Source organism: Kazachstania africana, chromosome 2 (assembly GCF_000304475.1).
Source record: "Kazachstania africana CBS 2517 chromosome 2, complete genome".
Taxonomy (NCBI): domain Eukaryota; kingdom Fungi; phylum Ascomycota; class Saccharomycetes; order Saccharomycetales; family Saccharomycetaceae; genus Kazachstania; species Kazachstania africana.
This window is the reverse complement of record NC_018941.1, coordinates 319,892-341,371: the sequence shown is the minus strand read 5'-3', so window position 1 is coordinate 341,371 and position 21,480 is coordinate 319,892. Positions and strand designations below refer to the sequence as shown.

Below are 21,480 nucleotides of genomic sequence, written 5' to 3'. Positions count from 1 at the left end.
TTGCAGAGGACAATCTCTCTCGCTGAGTTGTTGTGTTGTTGCTCCACGGGATATTCTCTTTGAGTTATGCTACTTCTGCTGCTACTCCGACTTTTCACAGGATCGGTTACATCCCCTGACGAGTGACACACACAATACACACGGGGTGGGCGTCCTTCTCCGCCTCCGAGAGTTGACGCGTCAGTTCGTCAAAAAGGAGTAAGAAAAAAAATTACGAGAACGAGTTGACGCGTCACGTGGGAAAAAACAGTGAGAGAGAGAGAGGTGCGGTGGGGGTGGATGGTAGGAAAATACGTGGGATTGCTTGTTGGTCACATTCGTAATGCAATGGCAAGAATGCAATAGTCTCTTGGACAATTTGACATATATTTTCCAGTTATTCATTAAAAACCATGTGATTCTTTAATAAGATCTTTAGATACACAAGGAAATGGATAGTTTTCAATGAGTGGTGGAGAAAGTGAGTCCCGAGGTAATTTTAATCATCCTTTCAAACCGTATGATATTCAATTAGAGTTAATGCAATGTATCTACGATACATTGTCAGATAAGACCAAGAAAATTGCAATTTTGGAATCACCTACTGGTACTGGGAAGACCCTTTCATTGATTTGTTCCACGATTACATGGCTAAGAGAAAATAAATCGAATTTTTTGGTTCAGGACAGCTCTAACGACTCTGATTTCAGTGATGATGAAGATTGGGTCAATGAAACTTACAAGACTTCCGTCTTGAAGGACAAACTGGTACTACTAAATGATTATGAACGTCATTTGAGCGATTTAAAATTGAATACAAAGATAAATGAAGTCATATCCATTCAAGAGAAGAAGAAAAGAAGGAAAAAAGTTCAAGTTGAAATCGAGGATAAAGAACTCTTACCAGATCCCTACGAATCAGATTCTTCTTCATCTTCCTCGAAAGCAAAATTAAACGATGAAATTAAGGAATTATTATCGAAAATTGATAGAAAGACTGCAAAATCAAATGATTCAAACATTTTCGTCAATGCTTCTTTGAATCCAGTAAAAATATATTTCGCATCAAGAACTCACTCACAATTAAATCAATTTGCATCACAATTGAGATTACCAACTTTTCCATCTTCCTTTGATAAGAATCTTGTACCTTCAGAAAGAATAAAATATTTACCACTGGGATCTAAGAAACAGCTGTGTATAGAGCCAAGCGTTAAGAAATGGAAAACTTTAGAAGCAATAAATGATGCATGCTCAGAATTAAGGCACTCAAAAGACGGCTGTCCTTACTATACAAATACTACCGAATGGCATCAAAGTTTGGCCAATAATACATTCAGGGATAATATATTCGCCAAAGTACACGACATTGAGGATTTAGTCTCTCTGGGTGAAACTCTACATATTTGCCCATATTACGCTTCTAGGGACCATTTAGACGGTGTTGAAATCGTCACTTTACCTTACCAATATCTGCTATCTGAACAAACGAGAAGGATTATGAATTTGGATTTACAAAATTCTATTGTGATTATAGACGAAGCCCACAATCTAATAGATACAATAAATTCCATTCATTCAAACGAAGTGTCATTAGCCGAACTCAAAATTTGCAATAAAGGACTACAACTTTATTTAAATAATTTTAAGAAAAGATTAAATCCAGGTAATCGTGTAAACATATTAAAATTAATAAAACTTATCAATGTTTTTATAGAATTTATAACCAAAAAATTTACAAAGCCTGGTATTAAAATCGACATCAATGATATTATGACAGGTACAAACACTGATGTCCTAAATATTCACAAATTGAGTAAATATATTCAAACATCAAGAATTGCCTACAAGATAGACACCTATTTGGTCAGAATTAAAGACAAACTCGATCCAACTTTGATCATTAATTCAAAATCACAACCACTACTATTCAAAGTTTCTAGCTTCCTTTCCTCATTAAATAATCCCTCGTCCGAGGGCCAATTTTTCTTTGAGAAGGGCCCTGCAATGAAATATATGCTATTAGAACCGAATAAACAATTTGAATCTATTGTTAATGGTTCTTTGAAGGTTATATTGGCCGGTGGCACCATGGAACCAGTATCAGACTTTTATGACAACCTATTCCCTCAAATTCCAAAAAATGAAGCTGTTAAGTTTTCCTGTGATCATATCATACCTGATAGTAATTTGAATACATTCATTGTTGATAGAGAATCTAATTTTGAATTCACCTTTGGCAAACGTACCGATGCACAGCTAATCAATGCAGATTTATACAATTTCATAACGAAATTATCACAAAACGTTCCTAAAAACGGGGGTATCATAGTGTTTTTACCAAGTTATCAGTACTTAAAGACTGTTATTGATAACTGGAAACAGAATGGTACCTTTGATAAATTGAATCAAATCAGAAAAATTTTCTATGAATCGAAGGACAACGAAGATCCATTATCAAAATACATTGAGTGTGTCCAAGATGGTTCAGTCTTATTTGCCGTCGTTGGAGGGAAATTATCTGAAGGTATCAACTTCCAAGATAATCTATGTAGAGCCCTTGTAATGGTAGGACTCCCTTTTCCTAATGTCTTTAGCGGTGAGTTGACAATAAAAAGAGCGCATATTGAAGAGAAAACTATACGAAATGGTGGAACTCAGAAAGAAGCGAAAGAGGCCACGAAAGAGTTTCTGGAAAATATTTGCATGAAGGCGGTGAACCAGTGTGTCGGTAGAGCTATTAGACATGCAAATGATTATTCTAATATCTACCTGTTGGATAAGAGATATAACAATGACAATATAAGAGACAAGTTATCCAACTGGGTCAAGAGAAGAATTCAAAAGGACAATTCGGTTGATGCTATAATGAATGCAACCAGAAGTTTTTTATAGAAAAAAGTAAACAGTTCATATATACATACACATTCAATTAAATTCATCATTGCATATCTGTGCCACAATAAACACTAACATCGTTAAACACTTGCAATAAAGTTCTTGTGAACCAGCCAAATTCATTCAGATTCTCACTTTGCTCTAAAGATATCACCCTTTGCTTACTCATTGGACATATTTTGACTTCAGTAGTTAGTATAGGTAATAATGTGACGGAACAACGCCTCCAATTATTACCCCCTTCTGCAGTGATAACATCTGGATTATCAGAGTTACTTCCAAAATTGAAAGATTCTTGGATAAAGTCACTCTTGATAGGTATTGAATTACTCAAATGAATTGGGCAGTCAAGGTGTAGTATTGAAGCCAGTGACTCGAAACATGCAATATCCAGATCATTGGTAAATAAATCCTTATTAGCAATGGCATATTCGTAGATTGTTTTCCTAAAGACATCGATTTTTGGATGCTCTCTGGTGAAATTGAAAAATCTCATGTAGTTCATTTTTTCATCATTCAATATCGTCTTCAGATACGAATTAAAATCTGTATTTGTGTCGAACTTAGTCGACGATGTGTCAACGGCATTTTCAATAATTGGCAGTTTATTATTGTAAATAGAGTAGGTTTGATACCAGGCAAACCCCTTGGCAAATCTAGAAATCTTCCAGTTATCTGACAGAGGAATAAACGTTATGTTATATTGCCTTTCAGAAGTGATCAGATATTTTATGGAGACACGTTCAATATTGTAGAGGATTGCAACTGAAAATTTGTCTGGGGACAGTGAAATTCCGTAAATGGATAACGTAGTCTCATGTTTATTAAATTCATTCCATACATCGTTCCATTTTTTGAATTTTTTTTCCAAGTACGGGGATATTACATCATCATTTGATATGGTTGGTGTACTTGCACCGATATCAATCTTACAACTACTATTATTTGATAATAGTATAATATTTTCTGTATTTATTATTGGGATGATCTTGGATTCGCTTTTAAGGCCTGTTTCCAAGTGAAAAGTGTTCATTGTTCTGAGATCCACTCTCAGGATGACTCCTACCATGGAGATTACCACATAGTTCTCACCCACGATCTGTATGTCAATAATTTTGTATCTTCCGGGCGATGATATGAGTGACGCTTCCCAATTACGCTCATTAATACAGTATACCGCATTATTTGATAATACTGCCAATATTCTACCATTTTCATACCATTTAATGTTGGTTACCCACGCATTTTCAATTCCAGCATCTAGCTGTATAGTTTTAAAATGATTGAACTTTACAGTTTGATCTTCCTGTTTCATTTCAAAAATAACAATTTCGTTCATTTCATTACCGACTGCAATATATTCATCCTGGGGGCTCCAATCTACGGAATGATATGCCCTCGATTCAACACTCCTATCTGGTTCATCCAAATTGACAACAGCGTTCCCAGCGGGATCGAAGACCGTAACATTACAATTATTTGTTAAAATTGCGACGTAATTGAGATCCATTTTTGCTACCCTACATAATCTGACATTAGAATTTGGAATTGAGTTTAGCAAGGCATTTCTAGAGGCCTGTTCAAATTCAAATTTATTAGCCAGCTCTAGAGGCAGTTCCTTCAAATGAAATAGATTTTTAGAGTGATAGTTCACTTCTGAAGTGTACACTGGATTCGCTTTTGTTAACTCAGGCACCGTAGTGATATAAATTGACCCGTCCTTCACCCACGTAATATTATCATCCCAGTCCTGCAAGTCCTTTCTTGGTATTATCAGATCTCTTAGCTGTTTCATAACGAATAGTATTCCAGTATGATCCCTTCTTTCCTCTTCTATATACTTGTTTTGTTTACTAAATAAAATTCTTGAAATTATACATAGGGCCTCGCCTTGATGCCGAGACCATGTAAACTAAGAAGTCGAAGAGACCCACCACAGCCATCTTAAGCGGTAATGTTACTTCCTCTTCTGCAATGATAATGTATGCCAAAGTAGGATATATAGATTGTTGGCATAACTTACCTTTCTCGATGGGGTTATCCGTCGTACTTACTGTCTGATCACGTTACCCATTGCGTAATAACGCTCAGTTTGACGGGATACTAGGGTAATGCTGGGAGGAAGGCGTGCAACAATCACATGAGGCCCACAGTGTCCACGTTGAAGCACGTATCCCATTGTAGTAAGATCGAGAGGCTAACGTAGCCTCCCCCCCCCTCGGGGACTGACAAGGTTAACTATGTGTTATAACGTCGCTGCGTTCGCCAGTTCCATCATAACATTCCAGTTCTATTTCTTTTACAAGGGGATCCCTAAGCATCGCATGAGCCCATATAAAGAGAGGGAAAGGAAATAACTGAAAGGAGCACATAAGACATCAAGGTCAAGAAGATATCAAACGATAGTTCGAGGATGTTCGGGTATAATTACATATTATCTGTGTGTTCGTTGCTATTCCTTTTGAATATAGTCACAGCACAGTACTGTGCTTTATATGGCAATTGCGGTAAGAAATCAGTGTTTGGTTCTCAATTACCGTGTGCAATAGAGGACCCAGAGTCATTTGATCCACCTGCACCAGACAGCGACTTGATTAATTTGCTGATTGAGACGTGTGGTGAAGAATGGCAGGACGCAGATTCCCTCTGTTGTACGAGTGACCAGGTCAAAGCTTTAAATTCAAAACTTAAGAAGGCTAATAATTTCATCAAATCATGCCCTGCATGTGTAGAAAATTTTAAAAACCTATTCTGTCACTTTACATGCTCCCCAGATCAAGCTTCTTTTGTCAATGTGACGGAAAGGAGCAAGTCAAAGGATGGTCGTGATGTGGTGGACGAATTAGAAGTGTTTTTGGATGATGAGTGGGCTGAAAGATTCTATAATTCATGTAGAAATGTCAAATATTCAGGTACCAATGGTGATGCAATGAAGTTTATTGGTGGCAATGCCAAAAATTATAGTGACTTTTTGAAGTTTTTGGGCGATAAAAAACCTTTACTTGGTGGATCACCTTTCCAAATCAACTACAAATATGACGCTCCAAGAGGTTATGACTTGTTTGACTATGATGTTTATGACTGCAATGATGAGAAATATAAATGTTCCTGTAATGACTGCCAGGAATCTTGCCCTGCAATTCAAACTTTCGCAAATGAGCATGAGAAAGTTGGCAAGTTGCCTTACTTCTCTTTCGTACTATTGTCCATCTATGCTGTGGTCATTATTGCACTTATTGGTTGGAATGTTTATCTAAGAGTTAAAGGTAAGGAAATGACTTTACTCGCCGATGAACCAGTCGAGGATACAAATGAAACTGCAGGCAACGAGGTAATACAGTCGTATGATACAAGACCTTACCAAATCAACAATATTGTTGCAAAAGGTTTGAGTGAAATTGCTGGCTGTTCCACCGTGTATGCAAAGACTGTGCTGGCAGTTACGGGAGCATTGTTTATTATTTGTTACTTCTTATTATACAAATACTATGATCCCACAACTGATTCAACCGATTTATGGGCACCAAGGAACTCTCAATCTTACAAAGACAAGCAATATTTTGAAGATAACTTCGGTCCATCTTTCAGGACTGAACAAATACTGATTGTTAACGAAACAGGTCCTGTATTATCATACCCTACATTAAAATGGTGGTTTGAAGTTGAGAAGAACCTAACTACCCAAGTAAACTACAAGAACGTTACATATCAAGATCTATGTCACAGACCTACCAATTACTCAACTTGTTTTGTTGAGTCGTTGACACAATATTTCAATGGTATCCCACCAGCTAAATCGAGTTGGGACGCTCAATTAGAGCTATGTGCTGATACTCCAGGGATGTGTGTTCCAAGTACCCAAGAGCCATTAAAAAAGAGTGCACTTTTTTCGAACGTTACTCATGTCTTGGATTCTAAAGCAATTATTGTTACATTGTTATTGAGCAATCATTCTGATGTTGCAGAACATTGGGAACACCATCTAGAGAATTTCTTGTTGGATATTGATGCTCCCAAGGGTGTTAGAATCAGCTTTAGTACCGAGATATCCAAAAATAAAGAAGTTGATGACAACGTTGAATCCTGGACTCTAACTTTTTCCTATCTGTTGATGTTTTTATTCGTCTCATGGGCCTTGAAAAAGAAAAGTTCGAGTAAAATTAAAATTTTAATGGGAATTGCTGGCATATTAATAGTCTTTATATCACTTGTTTTCACAGCTGGGCTTCTATGCTCCATTGGAGTACAACCAACACCATTGGTTATAAAGATTTTACCATTTATAATTTTGGCCATTGGAATCGATAATATTTTCCTTTTGAGTGATGAGTTTGATAAGATATCCGAGGTCAAACCTAATTGGTTTACTGATGAAAAAATTGTGAAGTCAGTTAGTAGAATTTCACCATCAATTTTTTTGGCCTTTATCTGTCAACTTTCCTCTGTCCTTCTAGCAGTCTTCGTTTCAATGCCCGTGGCTAGGAATTTCGCAATCTATTCTGCAGTTGCTCTAGGTATAAATATGCTTCTACAACTAACCACTTATCTTTCTATTTATTCCGTATGTGAAAACAAATTTGAAACAATCAGGCTTTCTGATACGAATAGTGTGGCTAGGGTTTCAGGCCGTTTTGAAAGTTGCTATTTTAACCTATTGACAAGAAAGAGAAAGAAAACTATCGCTGTCTTCGTCGTTTTGACTTTATTGTCTATAACCCTTTTGCCCTGTTTGAAATACGGCTTAGATCAAAGATTATATGTACCAAGTACATCACATTTAGTTGATTACTACGATGATGTCTCTGACCATCTACAGATTGGTCCACCAGTTTACTTCGTGGTGAAAGATTTAGACTTGACAAAGAGAAAAAACCAACAAAAGGTCTGTGGTGAGTTCTCTACTTGCCACAATAATTCATTATCAAATGTCTTTGAAAAAGAAAGATCAACTTCAAAGATGATTGAACCATTGGAAAACTGGATTGATGATTACTTTATGTTTATGAATCCAGAATTTGATCAATGTTGCCGCATAAAAAAATCAGATCATGAAGTATGTCCTCCCTATTTCCCAACGTGGGGCTGTGAAACATGTCTCAAAAAGGATCATTGGAACTATAATATGTCAGGATTTCCAGAGGGTCAAGATTTCATTAAATTTTTCAAGATTTGGATTGATACACCAAATGACAAATGTCCTTTCGGTGGTAAACTGTCATATTCGAGACAAGTCAATTTCAACAATACCAATATAACATCGTCTTCATTCCGTTCCTTCAATGGGCCACTACGTTCAGAGGAAAGCTACATCAAGGCTTACAATGCTGAAAACAAATTAGTTGAACTTTTCAAGGAAAAGAGTGGTTTGGATGTTGTTGCATATTCTCCATTCAACATCTTTTATGAACAATACAATTCTATGGCGTCAGTCACTTCAAAATTGTTGGTAGTGTCACTTATTTTCGTATTTATTTTTTCAACGATATTGTTAGGCTCAGTGTTAACTGCTGCATTGTTAACTGGTACTATAATCATGATCCTAATAAATATGTTCGCTATGATGATTATGCTGAATATCTCGCTAAACCCAATAAGCTTAGCAAATTTGCTCATTGCTGTTGGTGTAGCCTCAGAAGCCTGTATCCACATTGCCAGAGCATTTACCATTGTTCCACATGGTACAAAGAATAACCCATCCTTAAGGTCAATTTTTGCAGTGAAGTCAATTGGTTGTTCTGTTTTCTATGGTGTTATAATGACCAAGTTCGTTGCACTTCTTTTGCTTTTCTTCAGTAAATCGAAGCTAATTGATACATATTTCTTCCGCATGTTTATGTCATTAATTTTAATGACAGCTTTACATTCTTTGGTCTTTTTACCAATTGTGCTTTCAATGTTTGGTGGTAGGGGATACATCGACGATACTGTTACTTTTGATGAGGAAGAAAATGATGAGAGCTAAGCACATCTATCTTCTTTGCTTTTATGTGTGCTATCTTATAATGTATATATGTGTGTATGTATATATGTCTCTAAGTTGGAACCAGTTATTCTACATGTTTAAACAATCCATGCGTTCTTAATGAAATACGTAATTTCAATTTAGCCCTGCGACACCTCGCGGACTTCTAAAAGTCAATGCAAGATAATGGAATTTCCTTCAAAAATTTATGTTCATTTTATATATGAGCAGATCATCATACGTATGAACTATCAAAGACATTATATGTCGCTTTTTAGATCAAGAAGCAGTAGATTATGACGAGAATTTTAGATCTATATAAGCTTGCTTTGAAAAAACATCCCAAGACTACAAATGCCGTTACAACTGGTGCATTATTTGGCGCAGGTGATGTTTCAGCACAATTTCTCTTTCCCTATACAGAACATAAAGGTACTATAGAATCAAAGGAGAATCATAAGAGGAAAGTAGCGTGGAAATATGACTTTTCTCGTACTGCCAGGGCCATAGTCTATGGATCGTTGATATTTTCATTCGTGGGTGATAGATGGTACAAATTTTTGAACTACAAGGTTAAGTTACCCAATAAACCAAGCAATCATTATACAAACTTGCTTTGCAGAGTAGGTGTGGATCAATTGGGGTTTGCTCCAATATCCTTGCCATTTTATTTTATGTGTATGTCTGCGATGGAGGGAAAATCTTTTGATGATGCAAAAATCAAGGTTAAAACACAATGGTGGAATACTCTAGTGACCAATTGGTGCGTCTGGCCACTTTTCCAGGCTGTAAATTTCTCGCTAATACCAGTGCAACATCGTCTCTTAGCTGTCAATACAATATCTATCTTTTGGAACACCTTCCTATCATTCAAAAACTCTTATATTCCAGTTGAGAAGGAAAGGTATCCTGTTTACTATCCTCCTGTGGCTGAATGATCCTGAAGGATTAGATAGATCACAGAGTACATAGAGGGTAACATTTTTCAATGAATCTTCATGATAGAACGCTTCGGACTCTCGTAATATTAGCACTTGCAGTAATAATGCATTTCCTGTAGAAATATCCTGAGTGCATGTGTTTACGAATGGCTCATCATCGGACAACCCATGGCCAAACGGATGGACTAGCATCATCATTATATGCAGCTAAAATAAATGCAAAGCATAAATAAATGCAAAGCATAAATGTCGATATATAATTTTCTTATAGACTATAATAAAAAATACGGATATTGACTACAAGAGACACTACAAGTTCCAGGTGATCTACGTCCACTTACGTTAATGTCATTTTTTAGTTGTGCATGTAGCAATGAAACTGCACATAAAATTTATGAAAAGAATCTATATCAAATTGCTCCGATACGGGGAGTCGAACCCCGGTCTCCACGGTGAAAGCGTGATGTGATAGCCGTTACACTATATCGGATAATATTTGATGAGAAGTTAATTTTATTTTCATCCTTAACCAATCAGATTTAAAGGCAAAAAGATAGACCAACATGTCCTTGTATAGCAATTTCGGTATATTAGCAAATGAATTTTCGTTTCTTTCTCCTAAAAGATATTTTTTTGCAGATTTAGAACGTTTTTATTGGAAAACATGCTATTTTTGAACATTTCCTGATACATTAAAAAAAAAAATAGCTATGGTGGAACAGAATGAACCACATAACGTAGTGGCTAAAAAGGCACACTTACCGACAGATGACTGGATGAATGGATATATTAACAACACTTAGCAAAGCAATTAGTACGAATGGGATAAAGAGAGCAACCTCGGGCTCCACATTCAGCGAGATTCTCCTTCCCGCCACCTTCACTAATCACCTTAATGTTGATAGATTAGATAGAAGTAAGCCAATGGAAAAGAATAGGCAGGAAGACAGATCAGAGAAGTCAAAGTCAAGGAATCTGCAAATAGCAGAAAATAGTCATCTAGTAGGTAAAAATTCTTCTTTCGAGAGGAAGCTTGTTCAAGAAATGCTACTACCATATAGGCCAACTCACAAATTCAAACGACAGGAGATAAAGGCAGATTACGACACCGCTAAAGCAAACAAATTATATCATCTACGGAAGCAGATGCTACAAAATGAGTCTTGGATGGAGAGAGAGGATCAATTACTTCTAAATGAATTGCTACCATTAATGGTAAAGTTGGCAAATTTCAGGGTATATCTCCCGCATGTTAATAAGCGAAGGTTATTTCAAAGAGAGTCCATGAGAGAGATACCTCAAGTTCCCAAATTTGATGAGGATCCGATGGTTTTCACGGACTATATTGGATTATTGACTCACACTAAATTTAGATATAAAAGTTCTTCGAAACAAAATGGTATTATACCAAAAATGTTAAAAATGATGGTTAATCCATCAAATAAGGTTACTTTGCCATATCAGACTTCGCAAACATATAATGATGTCATGTTCTTCTTCAAACAGCGATCTGATTATGCATCAATGAGAGAGACTTTTAGGTTAATGAAAATTGCTAACTGTCAGTTAAACACCGCTACATACAACATAATCATTTCAGCTATTTTGAAAAATTCCAAAATACGAAAGGTCAAAAAGGTTAATGGTGAACTTGCTTATTATTTGAATGATATGATCAACAGAAAAATCGGAGTGAACTATATTACGTGGAACTTGCTGGGACAATTTTTAATGAGTCAAAGTGCATTAGAATTTTATATCAAGAAAATGATAGAACAAGAAATTCCAGTGACCCAAAGCCTTGCCCTGAAGGTCTTCGAGACTGTTTTCAAGAATGAAAATGGGAATAAAAACGGTCGAACAATTGTAATCACATTGCTGAATTTTTTGAAAATCAATAGGATAAGTTTTGATTCTGAAATTTTAAAATTTACATTGAAGCATCTCTTAGAAGACACGAAAAATGGGAACTCACTTGAAGTTGCATGGGAATTATTAAACTTCGCTTATAGAAAGAATCAGAACATGTTTAATGTTGAAATTTTGAACCTATTTCTGAATCATGTTAGTTTAAGTGGTAGAATTGATTTGTCGTTGATTATCCTATATCATTTTAAGAACGTTTTCAAAGTCTCAAGTAATGTGGAATCATTCCAGTTTCTGTATAAATCGTTGGTTAGAAACGGTTACAGTGTGAATTTCCCAGTTATCTTGAAATTTTTGAAAAATCTTCAGTTAAAGATGAAACTTGGTTATCGGAAGAATTATTGGTTAGTTAAGTGTGAGTCTATTTCTAAGTTCAACTGTTTGAAACAAGTTACAAGTGAGGATCTGGAAAAGCTCGGCTATTTGATGGAACACATTGTAAATGGGGGAATGAAAGTGAAATGGGAATTATTCAAAGTTTCGAGCAGGGATGAACGTAAATTGTTGAGATACCTACATTGTGTTCCTTATAATAATAATGGGAATTCTAGGGAGAAAACGCGTGATAAGCATTGTATAACATCGGGTGAAACTAAAGCAAAGAAGACTGAATACCGTAAAAGGATTAGATACATTGCTGTACAAAATGCTATGATTAAGAGGATTGGCTATGCCAACAATTGGAAGGAGGCACTAACGAAAGAGTTGAAGGATCGTAAATTGATATAAACTGGTATTGATATCGATCTTCAAATCAAGATTATAGTGATAACAATAATAGAAGTAATAATAGTAATGAAAATATTAATTATATTAGAGAATATAGAAAAAAAAGAAATTAGCATAGAGAGAATAAAAGATATAGGTCATTAAATAAAAATAAAAAAGTTTTTTCTCGAAAAAAGATGATAAAAAGAAGCCAAAGAAGGGAGACTTAACTAGAGGCCCAATCCTCAACTGTAGTCTTCTTCGTTAGTATTAGCTGGTTGTCTTAATCCTTCTTCGGCGTAATCATCTTCGACAATACCTTGTTCTTGACCTTCATCCTCTTCTTGATCATCCACTTCCTCGTAGACGTCATCTACCGTTTGATGGAAGGAAAGAGTTGGTTTAACAACCGCAATATCAAGAGTCCAAGCTTCTAAAGCAGCTTCGGCATCCATGATAATTTGTCTGGAAGCGTCATAACCGTCATAAGCTGGTCTTGCTTCACCTGGGGTAACTGGAGCATCGTCTAATAGTTCTAATAGCGCCTTACCGTAGCCTGCAATTAAAGCGAATTTTTCAGCCAATTCTCTAACGGCATCGAATTGATAGTTGAAACTAGCTTTTAATTTTTCTCTTGTAATATTAGACAATTGAGCTTCAGCGACTAAAGATTCAGCTTCAGTTCTAACCAATTCTTGTTCCAATACAGGGATCTTAGTGGAGCCTGGATCTTTATATTTCAAATGTGCAATTTCATCGGTAATTTTGTCTTTTCTATCTCTTGAAGGTTGTACAGAAGCTTCAATATTTCTAATTGATTTTAAAGTGACACGATATTGATCATATTTATCAATAAATTGATCTTGTAATTCACCCAATTCGTACATCAAGACACCTAATTTATCGGTGACATCGGATACATCATCATCATTTTCTGAACCCCATAGGGACAATTGTCTTGCAGCGGCACGTCTTTCATTAGCCACCACTTCCATTGCTCTCAAGACGCCTTTTTCAGTTTTAACCAATTGAGATAATTTTCTTGATAGTTCAGGACCGAAGCTACCAGCTGTACTCTTACGAAATGAAGAAGCTAGGGAAGATTTACCGAAAAATCTTGATTTTGTTGAAGAAGGAGGAGGTGGTGGTTGTTGAATCTGCTGAGCAGTTGGAGTTCTTTGGTTTCTTAAGGAATATGTTTTGTGCATAGCTTGATGATATATTCTAAAGTACCTTTACTATTATTATTTATCTTAGTAGATTGAATATTAATAGAAAGAAAAATTTCTTGTAGTAAGGGATAAAATTCAAGAAAAAAAAGTGTATTTATATATGGTATGTTATTATAATGTGTACAATCTGAATATATTTTGTACTTTGCATAGTGAAAAAAAACCCTTTAGATATGACGAGGCCAAAGAAAGAAAAAAAAAAAAAAGGCCATGAAAGAGAAAAAGGAGGAGGAGGAGGGGAGAGTTCATGCAGAGAATTGGATATTATATAAAGAGAAAAGAGAAGATGTTAACGTAGAAAGAAAAGATAGTGGATGGTAACGATTGATAGTGTATGGTTGGTTATGAAAGAGCAATTGAGTATTATTGTTACAAGTAGAAGATGAATTTATTTTGTAGATTGAATTGACCCATCGTTTATTGTCTTGTAGTTGACTGGAAATGATGATGATGATGATGAATTTTAGAAATAAAAAGGGTAAATCCTTGAGGATCATCATCTTCTTGAGTTAAGAAGTGACAGTTTATTTTTACTGTCCCGAGATTGAAAGAAGAAAAAAAAAAGTGGTAAGGTGATGGTGAAGAAACTCATCGTCGCCCATCCATCGAATTTTCAATTGCTGCCATTTTTTTTTTTATTTTCTTTTTTGGGAGTTACGTTACCCCTTTCGAGAATCTTTATGTGACCACTACGGTTTTTTTCTCTTGTTTTTATTGTACGGGGAACCGTCTCAGGGGCGGGGACGAGGGGCGGTGGCGGTGGAGTGATGAACCCGCCGTGCATTATGATTCCTCCGGGGATGTGTATGGGTGCTTGTTGGCGGAGAAACGGAACGGCTTTACGCAGAGAGAAAGATTACGCGGCTAAATGGCAAATTTATGATATTGCAAAATAGCCGCCAAGATTTTGTCGTTTTCATAATATTCTGTATTCAAATTTTCAGCGGCTAATGCGAAAAAAAACAGATATAAAAAGGGACGGTATATGCCATTTTTTTCTTTTAACAAAAACATCATTTCTTTCCCTATATGTATGTATATATCCACCCCTCGTCTGATTATCTTCAATACACATGTCTTGATTCTCTTTGATTACAGCAACAAAAGACTCCAACAAATGATCATCACTTCACATTTCGTAAGTAGAAGGCCATTTTCATCACTAAGCTTCATCCACAATTACCAATTGTCTTCAATTGAAGTGGTATCTCCTTTTCTTTTTTTTTTTTTTTTTCGTCTTTTCAATTTCTCGAGCGAATGGGCAGTTCCTTTCAATGGATTTCTTTCGAAAATAATTTCAAGATTCTAATTTTGACTTTTTGGGTTCGAAGCGAAATTAGTGGAAATTGAAAAGAAAAGACGAAACGAAGAAAAAAAAAAAATAAATTAATTTTTGTTAACAAACCTCATCTATTATTATACTTACACAAAGCAAGTTTGTTGTAGATTTAGGACCCCTTCTGCCTTTAAGCAACTACAAGAGACAATAACTAATGTTCAATAAAAGAAAGATTAACAATGATAAAGTTGATTTATTAAATTCTAATTCCCAAAAAAAGCTTAAAATTTCGCCACAAGATCCTTTCCTTGCAAGATTATCAAATTATAATCTAGATTATTTAGATGATCCAACACTCCATTTAAAAGAAATCTATGATCCAAATTCTAAATGGTTTTCTAAATTAAAGAAACCAAAATTTGATGTACTTTCACAATTACCATACAAGATAGAATCTCATAAAGATCAAGCAACTTTTCTTTGTCATATCATTTACAATCTTTACATTGCCATTTCCTCATTGGATATTCAAGGGCTTCTGTCAATTTCTGCAAAGGATTTAACAGGCTTAAAAAATCAAATTAATGATTTAAATAATGATATCGATTTAATTTCAAATAATGATATTGCCAACTTTGATGAAGGAGAAGATGATGAAGATGAGGATCTTGATGAATCAAATGAATATCTCGATCTATCTGCACCAGATTTTGTACCAATCGGTAAAATTACAGAAGAGTCATCAGCTATTATTAACGTTAATCATTGGACCAATGAATTAAAAAATTGTTTGCATTTTAACATACCATTATCCTTAAGAAAATCTTTAGTCACAGTATACTATCATCTAGCTTTAGTCCAAGGTCAAAAAATTTATAGACAATTACATGTTGAAGTTCTTGATGGTTTGCTTTATAATGATGATAAAGGAAATAATTATGTAGCAATGCTTAAAAAAGATGGTTTAATTTTAAATCATGAATTAATTTTTCAATTCTTGTGTGAATTTTTACCATATCCTGATTCCGATTATGTTCGATATGATGTTCAATCAAAAGAAGATCTACAATTATTTAGATTACTATTAAAAATTGCACATATTTCAAAACAATTTTTCGATAGAGAAAATGAAGATATTTTAACTAATTCAATGGATTTTTTATTATCAAGTTTTGCACCATCCACAATGTCATCTGTTTTACCAATTATAACTTCTTTTATGCCATATCACTACAATACGAAAAAGAAAATAACCGATTACTTCCCATTTATGTTCAGTATTTGGTCTTCAGTTAGTGCAAATATTGTCATAGATACTCACATGTATGATTTTGTGGGTTCTATATCTGAAGATATTCATTTTAATCAATTACAAAATACTATTGATATTGCTGTTGTAAACAATCTATTCTCCGAATATGGCTTATTCACAAGGGAACAGATGGTTTTCTTATTTAATAGATTACAAGGTCATTTAAGAACCAATGGTCAAATTCATTCGTATTCAAGAACTGTAAAACCATTCGTTTATTCCATTAATGGTTCCGACTATGGTTTCTTCTTTGAAAACTTGGTCAGTTTAACTAAATCGATTAAAACTTTTGTTCATCCATCAAATAGTGGATTTTGGACCAAACCTATTGCTAAATTTATCCATTCTTTCATTAAAATATATCATGGTAGAGTTAAGTTAGAACAAAAGTACAATTTTAAAAGTCCAATTGCCCTAAATTCAGATTGTAATGATAAAATAGTAGAAACATTTCTTGATCTATTAAATATTGGGGCTCAAAATAAAAATACTGACATTTCAAATTATTACATTTCATGTTTCGCATATTTGTTAGATTTAGAACCAACTAATAAGTACCTAGTTATGGATAAGATATTAACAGATGTTTACGACGCACTATCAGGCGAATATATCAATTCAAGACATAGAATTATAGCATCTTTAAAACAATTTAATAGAGTAGTAAGATTTTTAGTTATGGACAAATTGTACCGCGTTCATGTCACTAATATACTTTCCACTTTCGTTGAAAAAATTGATTTAAATGATATCAATTTAACGAGTAATATTATCAATGGGATTGTGTCCATAGCCTCCTTCATACCCTTGGAATGTCCAGTCCAGGATAAAGAATACCTTTCATTCGAATCTCATACTCTACCTTTCATAGAACAACATTTTTACCATTTAAAGTCTGGTAAATCGTCTGAAACATTCGAGTATGATGATAATGTCTTAGAAAGTGCTTTTAGAGCCTCTACCACTATATTTAATCACATTTTGAAAGCTTACATAGATAAATTATTTCTATTAGCGGATATAGAATTGGACGATGGCTTTATAACCAAGGTTAATCAAACTACGATGATTATGATAGAATCTCTGGATGACAAGGCCTTTAACTATGTTTCAGATTTATTACAAAGATCGTTTTGGGAAAATGATGCTTTCAAGGATAAAGATGCAAATTACGAAATTGTAACTATTCCCTTAGCAGCACTAGTTAAAAGAAACAAGTTTTTGAGTAAAAAGATTTTTGAAGCATTGATCTTCAATATAAAGGATCAAGTTAGTCGTGGGGCAGGTTCTATAAGAAGCTCAACAGAGATACAGAAGAGAGATACAAAACTGGTTTTATATTTAACCGCCTTGAATGATGTATTAAGACAATCTCATGACTCAATCTTCGAATATAAGAAAGAATTACTTGAATTTATGAAATACATTTATGAAAATATTACCAATCCACCATTAGACGTTATCACCTCATTAATTATACACAATGTCTTGTTAACACTAACCTCTACTGAAATTACTGAGTTTAGATTATTTGAAAAGGATTGCCAATTGACCCTTGATTCAAAATGGGGTGGATTACAGTTTGATAATATTGAGAAATACAAGCCAAGAAATTTGAATTTCAAATGGCATGTCCCATCAAAGCATGAGATTGAATTAGCCATCGAAATTCTTGAAACAATTTCTTCATATTGTATTGACAAAGTTGAAAAATTGTTACAATCGCCTCAAGCCAACACATACTTCGTTGACAGCATACAAAAATTCGTATTGATTTTGACTCATTCTATTTCTGGTTCAAGTCTTCTTTATGATCCAGATTACAATAGACATAAAATGAGCATTGTGAATTCGAATAAATCAATTGGAGCTCCCCATAATGAGAAGCTGAGGATCTTGAAAGATCTAAAATTTATCAATTATGATGAGGACGATTTAGTCGATACTAAAAAGAATGAAGACATTGAAGAGTCCATAGATTCAAAAGTTTCTCATGATAACCACGATGAAATTGAATTAAAAGAATATGAGGAAGTTGAAGAAAATTTGATTTTTGAAAATGACGATGATTCTGGCGAAAGCATTTCAGGATCCGCTTCTCGTCTTTGTACCCCATCCTTAACCGAAAATGGTCACTTTTCTCCTCATACATCCATTCATGCAACGACAGGGCTCACTGATCTGAATATATTTTCATGTAACTACTATTTCGGCAATGAGATAGAACAAAAGTTTCAAAATCCACTTTACGTCAAAGTTCATTCAATCAGATCAAATATTGGTTCTTTTTTCCACAAAATGTCACAATTCTTATCACGTAATTATGAACACAATGCAAACATTTACCAGAGTCTACTACATGGTTTAAAGGTTTGGTTCAGTGATGTAGGACAAGAAAATACGTTCAATGATGATCCTGGTGCGTTCCTAGATCTTGACTTCTTAGAGAATATACAGTCTCTAGCGCACCTGGAAGATCCTCATACAAGAACTCTTTTGGCTGTTAGAGTTGATAATGTTCATCAAAGTCGTGTTCTGTTACATTCCACAAGTAGGCGTGGTTCAAAATTGGAAAACATACTGCTAAGAGACATAATTAAATTATCTTGTTCAGTTTACCCTAATATTCATAAGCCAGCACAGGGAGCTTTGGTCCATTGTATGAAACACATAACAGGATCCTACACCCTAATCGTTAGTTCAATATTGAAATTGTTGAAAGAAAACGTGAAGTTGCAAGAAAACATGCAAATTAAAGTTTTATTGAAATTGTTATTGATAAAGAAAATTAATAGAAAACTGATGTCTGATGTCAAAAACCTTGAAGAGTTGTGCTTGACTTTGATAGAATGTTGTAGAATCAATGAATTGGACATTTCTTTGTTTGCAGAAAAGATTATCACTGATATAGCCTCAGGTTTGAAGATCCCATCATCAATTTGTGTGCATAATGAAAAAATGTTTATCCCAATTCAACCTCCTGACGAAAAAATTGATTTACAGGTCCAAACTGTGAAATTCGCCAAGGAACAAAAGCGTAAGCAGTACCTCGATTTACTTGATTCTTTGGAAGCGGGATTGCTGATCGTATTACAAAATGAGAAGTCATTGAGCTGGAAAATTCCTATTATCATAATTAAATTTATTGCGAGAATTCAATCCAGTTTGGAAACCACCACTCGTGCCAAAACAATAGCTGCCATTTTTGCTCAAAGTAAAGCTAGACATCCAGACATCGTTCATTTGGCTTTGAGATCATTTTTAGCGATTTTCAATAAAGTATTTTCCTTATCTGATTATGGTTATGATATATCAAGAGCTTATCAAACTTCATATGATCCGCCATTTGTTACTGAAATCGACACTTCTTCTCCAGCATCGACCCAACTTTTCAGAAAAGAAATGAATAATTTCAAATCTCCAAGTTATTTCATAGATTCTAGAGGCTGCGTTGGCTGGCTATGTTGGGGTAGAAAATTGAAAGTTGTAAAATCATCTCGTGTGGAAATTAACTTGGAAGTAAATGAAGTTGAAGCCGTTAAATGTATAGGTAATTTGGTTTCTTTGGAGTGGCTAGAAAATATGATGACTACATTAGTTCAAGATAACGAAACGCGTAGTGTTTTTAGTAGTGGGGATGTATCTTTTTTCACTTTCATGATTATTTTAATTTCCAAGAAGTATACGAAAAACTTGACTCTCGAAGATCTCTTCAAACTGTGTGAAAAATTTTATGATAGAGATGACAAAGCCTCGATGATTATGTCTATTGAAATATTTTCTGCTTTTATTTGTGCCTCCAAATATATGAATAAAGAGGAATTAAAGAAACGTGACGTATTTGCCGAAAACTTTCTGCAGAATGCATTAGATCATGGGTTTAATCATGACGCTTTTGAAATTTGGAGCACAGTGTGTTGGTGGCTTCCTACAATTGTTGATATTAGAAGGTTTGAACCATTTTATAGAATTATTTCTCAGATTGACAACTTTTCTGATATCACTTCTGATGCAGCCGCTCAACAGGCTCAAAGAAACTTAATGTTAAGGAGCCTTCTAATGGGATTAGAATTCAAAAGTCCAAGCACAGAAGAAATTTCCAAAAATTTGCCATTCGAGCATCCTTATGATCAGGTCCGTTCTTCGATTGCTAAATTATTTTCAACGCTAGTGCAAAATGAATGCTACCCTTCATTCAAAAACAGTGAAGAGCTCATGAACCTGGAGATTACAAATGTTGATGGCCTTGGTTTACCAATGAAATCAGCGTCACCAGGTATTGATTCAACTATCAGGAAGCAATTCCATGAAATCACCCAGGAATATGACAAAGTTAAACATTTGTCCCCTCAGGAAATTTTAAAGACCCGTTACTACTACATTTCCTCTACGATATTTTATTGGGTCAAAGATATGATCAAGGGACCAAACAAAATCATTATAATTCCCTATTTGGTAGATTACATAATCCCTTTCTTGACCACTTTGACTCTTCAAAAGGACCTTTGTAAGTTAAGTGGTATAGATCCAGCGTCTATTTACCTCGGAATAGCGTACTTACCTATCAGAAAAGAACAAATTAAGCCAATTGTTGATTCTATCACCGAAGTTTCCAATGACACCACTTCCTATGGATTGAAATTACGTTTGGCATTTGTACAACACTTCCTTTCTTCGCAATTATTACAATTAACTACGGAGCAAAAGTCTCAGATATTGCAATTCGTAGTTGATCAAGTTTATAATGATAATTACGTTGAAGTAAGAATTCGTGCAGCAGATGTATTATCAGATATTGCTCATAACATTGATGATTCACAAGAATTGGAAACATTAATAGAAAATTTTTCTGCCAAGTTGAAGGGCTATACATGGGAAGAAAAACAGAAATTATCCAAGACTAGCATGGAAATACACGGTAGTGTAGTCGGTTTGGGAGCTGTAATCTCAGCTTTCCCATACGTTTTCCCATTACCAAAATGGATACCAAAGGAATTGAGTGAATTGTCTTCTTGGGCAAGGACCAGTGGTATGGCAGGAACTTCTGCAAAGGATACCATCAGTGAATTCAAGAAAGTTAGGGCAGATACTTGGAAATTTGATAGATTAGAATTTACTAGCGATCAGCTGGAAGATTTGCAGGGCGTACTATGGAGAAGTTATTACGCTTAAAGGATACTGCGAAGGCTTCTGACTTGCTGATTTCATATAACTAGTATCATCGTCACATAAACGACATATAC

The 21,480-nt window shown here is 34.8% G+C and overlaps 7 protein-coding genes and 1 non-coding gene across 8 annotated transcripts; 5 read left to right on the top strand and 3 right to left on the bottom strand.

Moving 5' to 3' along the window:
* Positions 1-444: 444 nt before the first annotated feature.
* Positions 445-2,874, top strand: CHL1 (DNA helicase; the record flags this gene model as incomplete). The annotated part of the gene is made up of 1 exon (XM_003955558.1): positions 445-2,874. One exon carries the CDS (start codon positions 445-447, stop codon positions 2,872-2,874), a length of 2,430 nt encoding a protein of 809 aa, XP_003955607.1.
* Positions 2,875-2,920: 46 nt separating this feature from the next.
* Positions 2,921-4,672, bottom strand: TFC8 (transcription factor TFIIIC subunit TFC8; the record flags this gene model as incomplete). The annotated part of the gene is made up of 1 exon (XM_003955557.1): positions 2,921-4,672. One exon carries the CDS (start codon positions 4,670-4,672, stop codon positions 2,921-2,923), a length of 1,752 nt encoding a protein of 583 aa, XP_003955606.1.
* Positions 4,673-5,290: 618 nt separating this feature from the next.
* NCR1 (sphingolipid transporter) lies at positions 5,291-8,839 on the top strand (the record flags this gene model as incomplete). The annotated part of the gene is made up of 1 exon (XM_003955556.1): positions 5,291-8,839. One exon carries the CDS (start codon positions 5,291-5,293, stop codon positions 8,837-8,839), a length of 3,549 nt encoding a protein of 1,182 aa, XP_003955605.1.
* Positions 8,840-9,135: 296 nt separating this feature from the next.
* Positions 9,136-9,777, top strand: SYM1 (ethanol metabolism protein; the record flags this gene model as incomplete). The annotated part of the gene is made up of 1 exon (XM_003955555.1): positions 9,136-9,777. The coding sequence occupies one exon, from the start codon at positions 9,136-9,138 to the stop codon at positions 9,775-9,777; it is 642 nt and encodes a 213-aa protein (XP_003955604.1).
* A 421-nt stretch (positions 9,778-10,198) lies between these two features.
* Positions 10,199-10,270, bottom strand: KAFR0Btrna9E. Its single transcript has one exon. It is a non-coding gene; the product is annotated as a tRNA-Glu (tRNA).
* A 290-nt stretch (positions 10,271-10,560) lies between these two features.
* AEP3 (Aep3p) lies at positions 10,561-12,435 on the top strand (the record flags this gene model as incomplete). Its single annotated transcript, XM_003955554.1, has 1 exon — positions 10,561-12,435. The coding sequence occupies one exon, from the start codon at positions 10,561-10,563 to the stop codon at positions 12,433-12,435; it is 1,875 nt and encodes a 624-aa protein (XP_003955603.1).
* A 224-nt stretch (positions 12,436-12,659) lies between these two features.
* LSP1 (lipid-binding protein LSP1) lies at positions 12,660-13,622 on the bottom strand (the record flags this gene model as incomplete). The annotated part of the gene is made up of 1 exon (XM_003955553.1): positions 12,660-13,622. One exon carries the CDS (start codon positions 13,620-13,622, stop codon positions 12,660-12,662), a length of 963 nt encoding a protein of 320 aa, XP_003955602.1.
* Positions 13,623-15,139: 1,517 nt separating this feature from the next.
* Positions 15,140-21,409, top strand: KAFR0B01670 (uncharacterized protein; the record flags this gene model as incomplete). The annotated part of the gene is made up of 1 exon (XM_003955552.1): positions 15,140-21,409. One exon carries the CDS (start codon positions 15,140-15,142, stop codon positions 21,407-21,409), a length of 6,270 nt encoding a protein of 2,089 aa, XP_003955601.1.
* Positions 21,410-21,480: the final 71 nt, after the last annotated feature.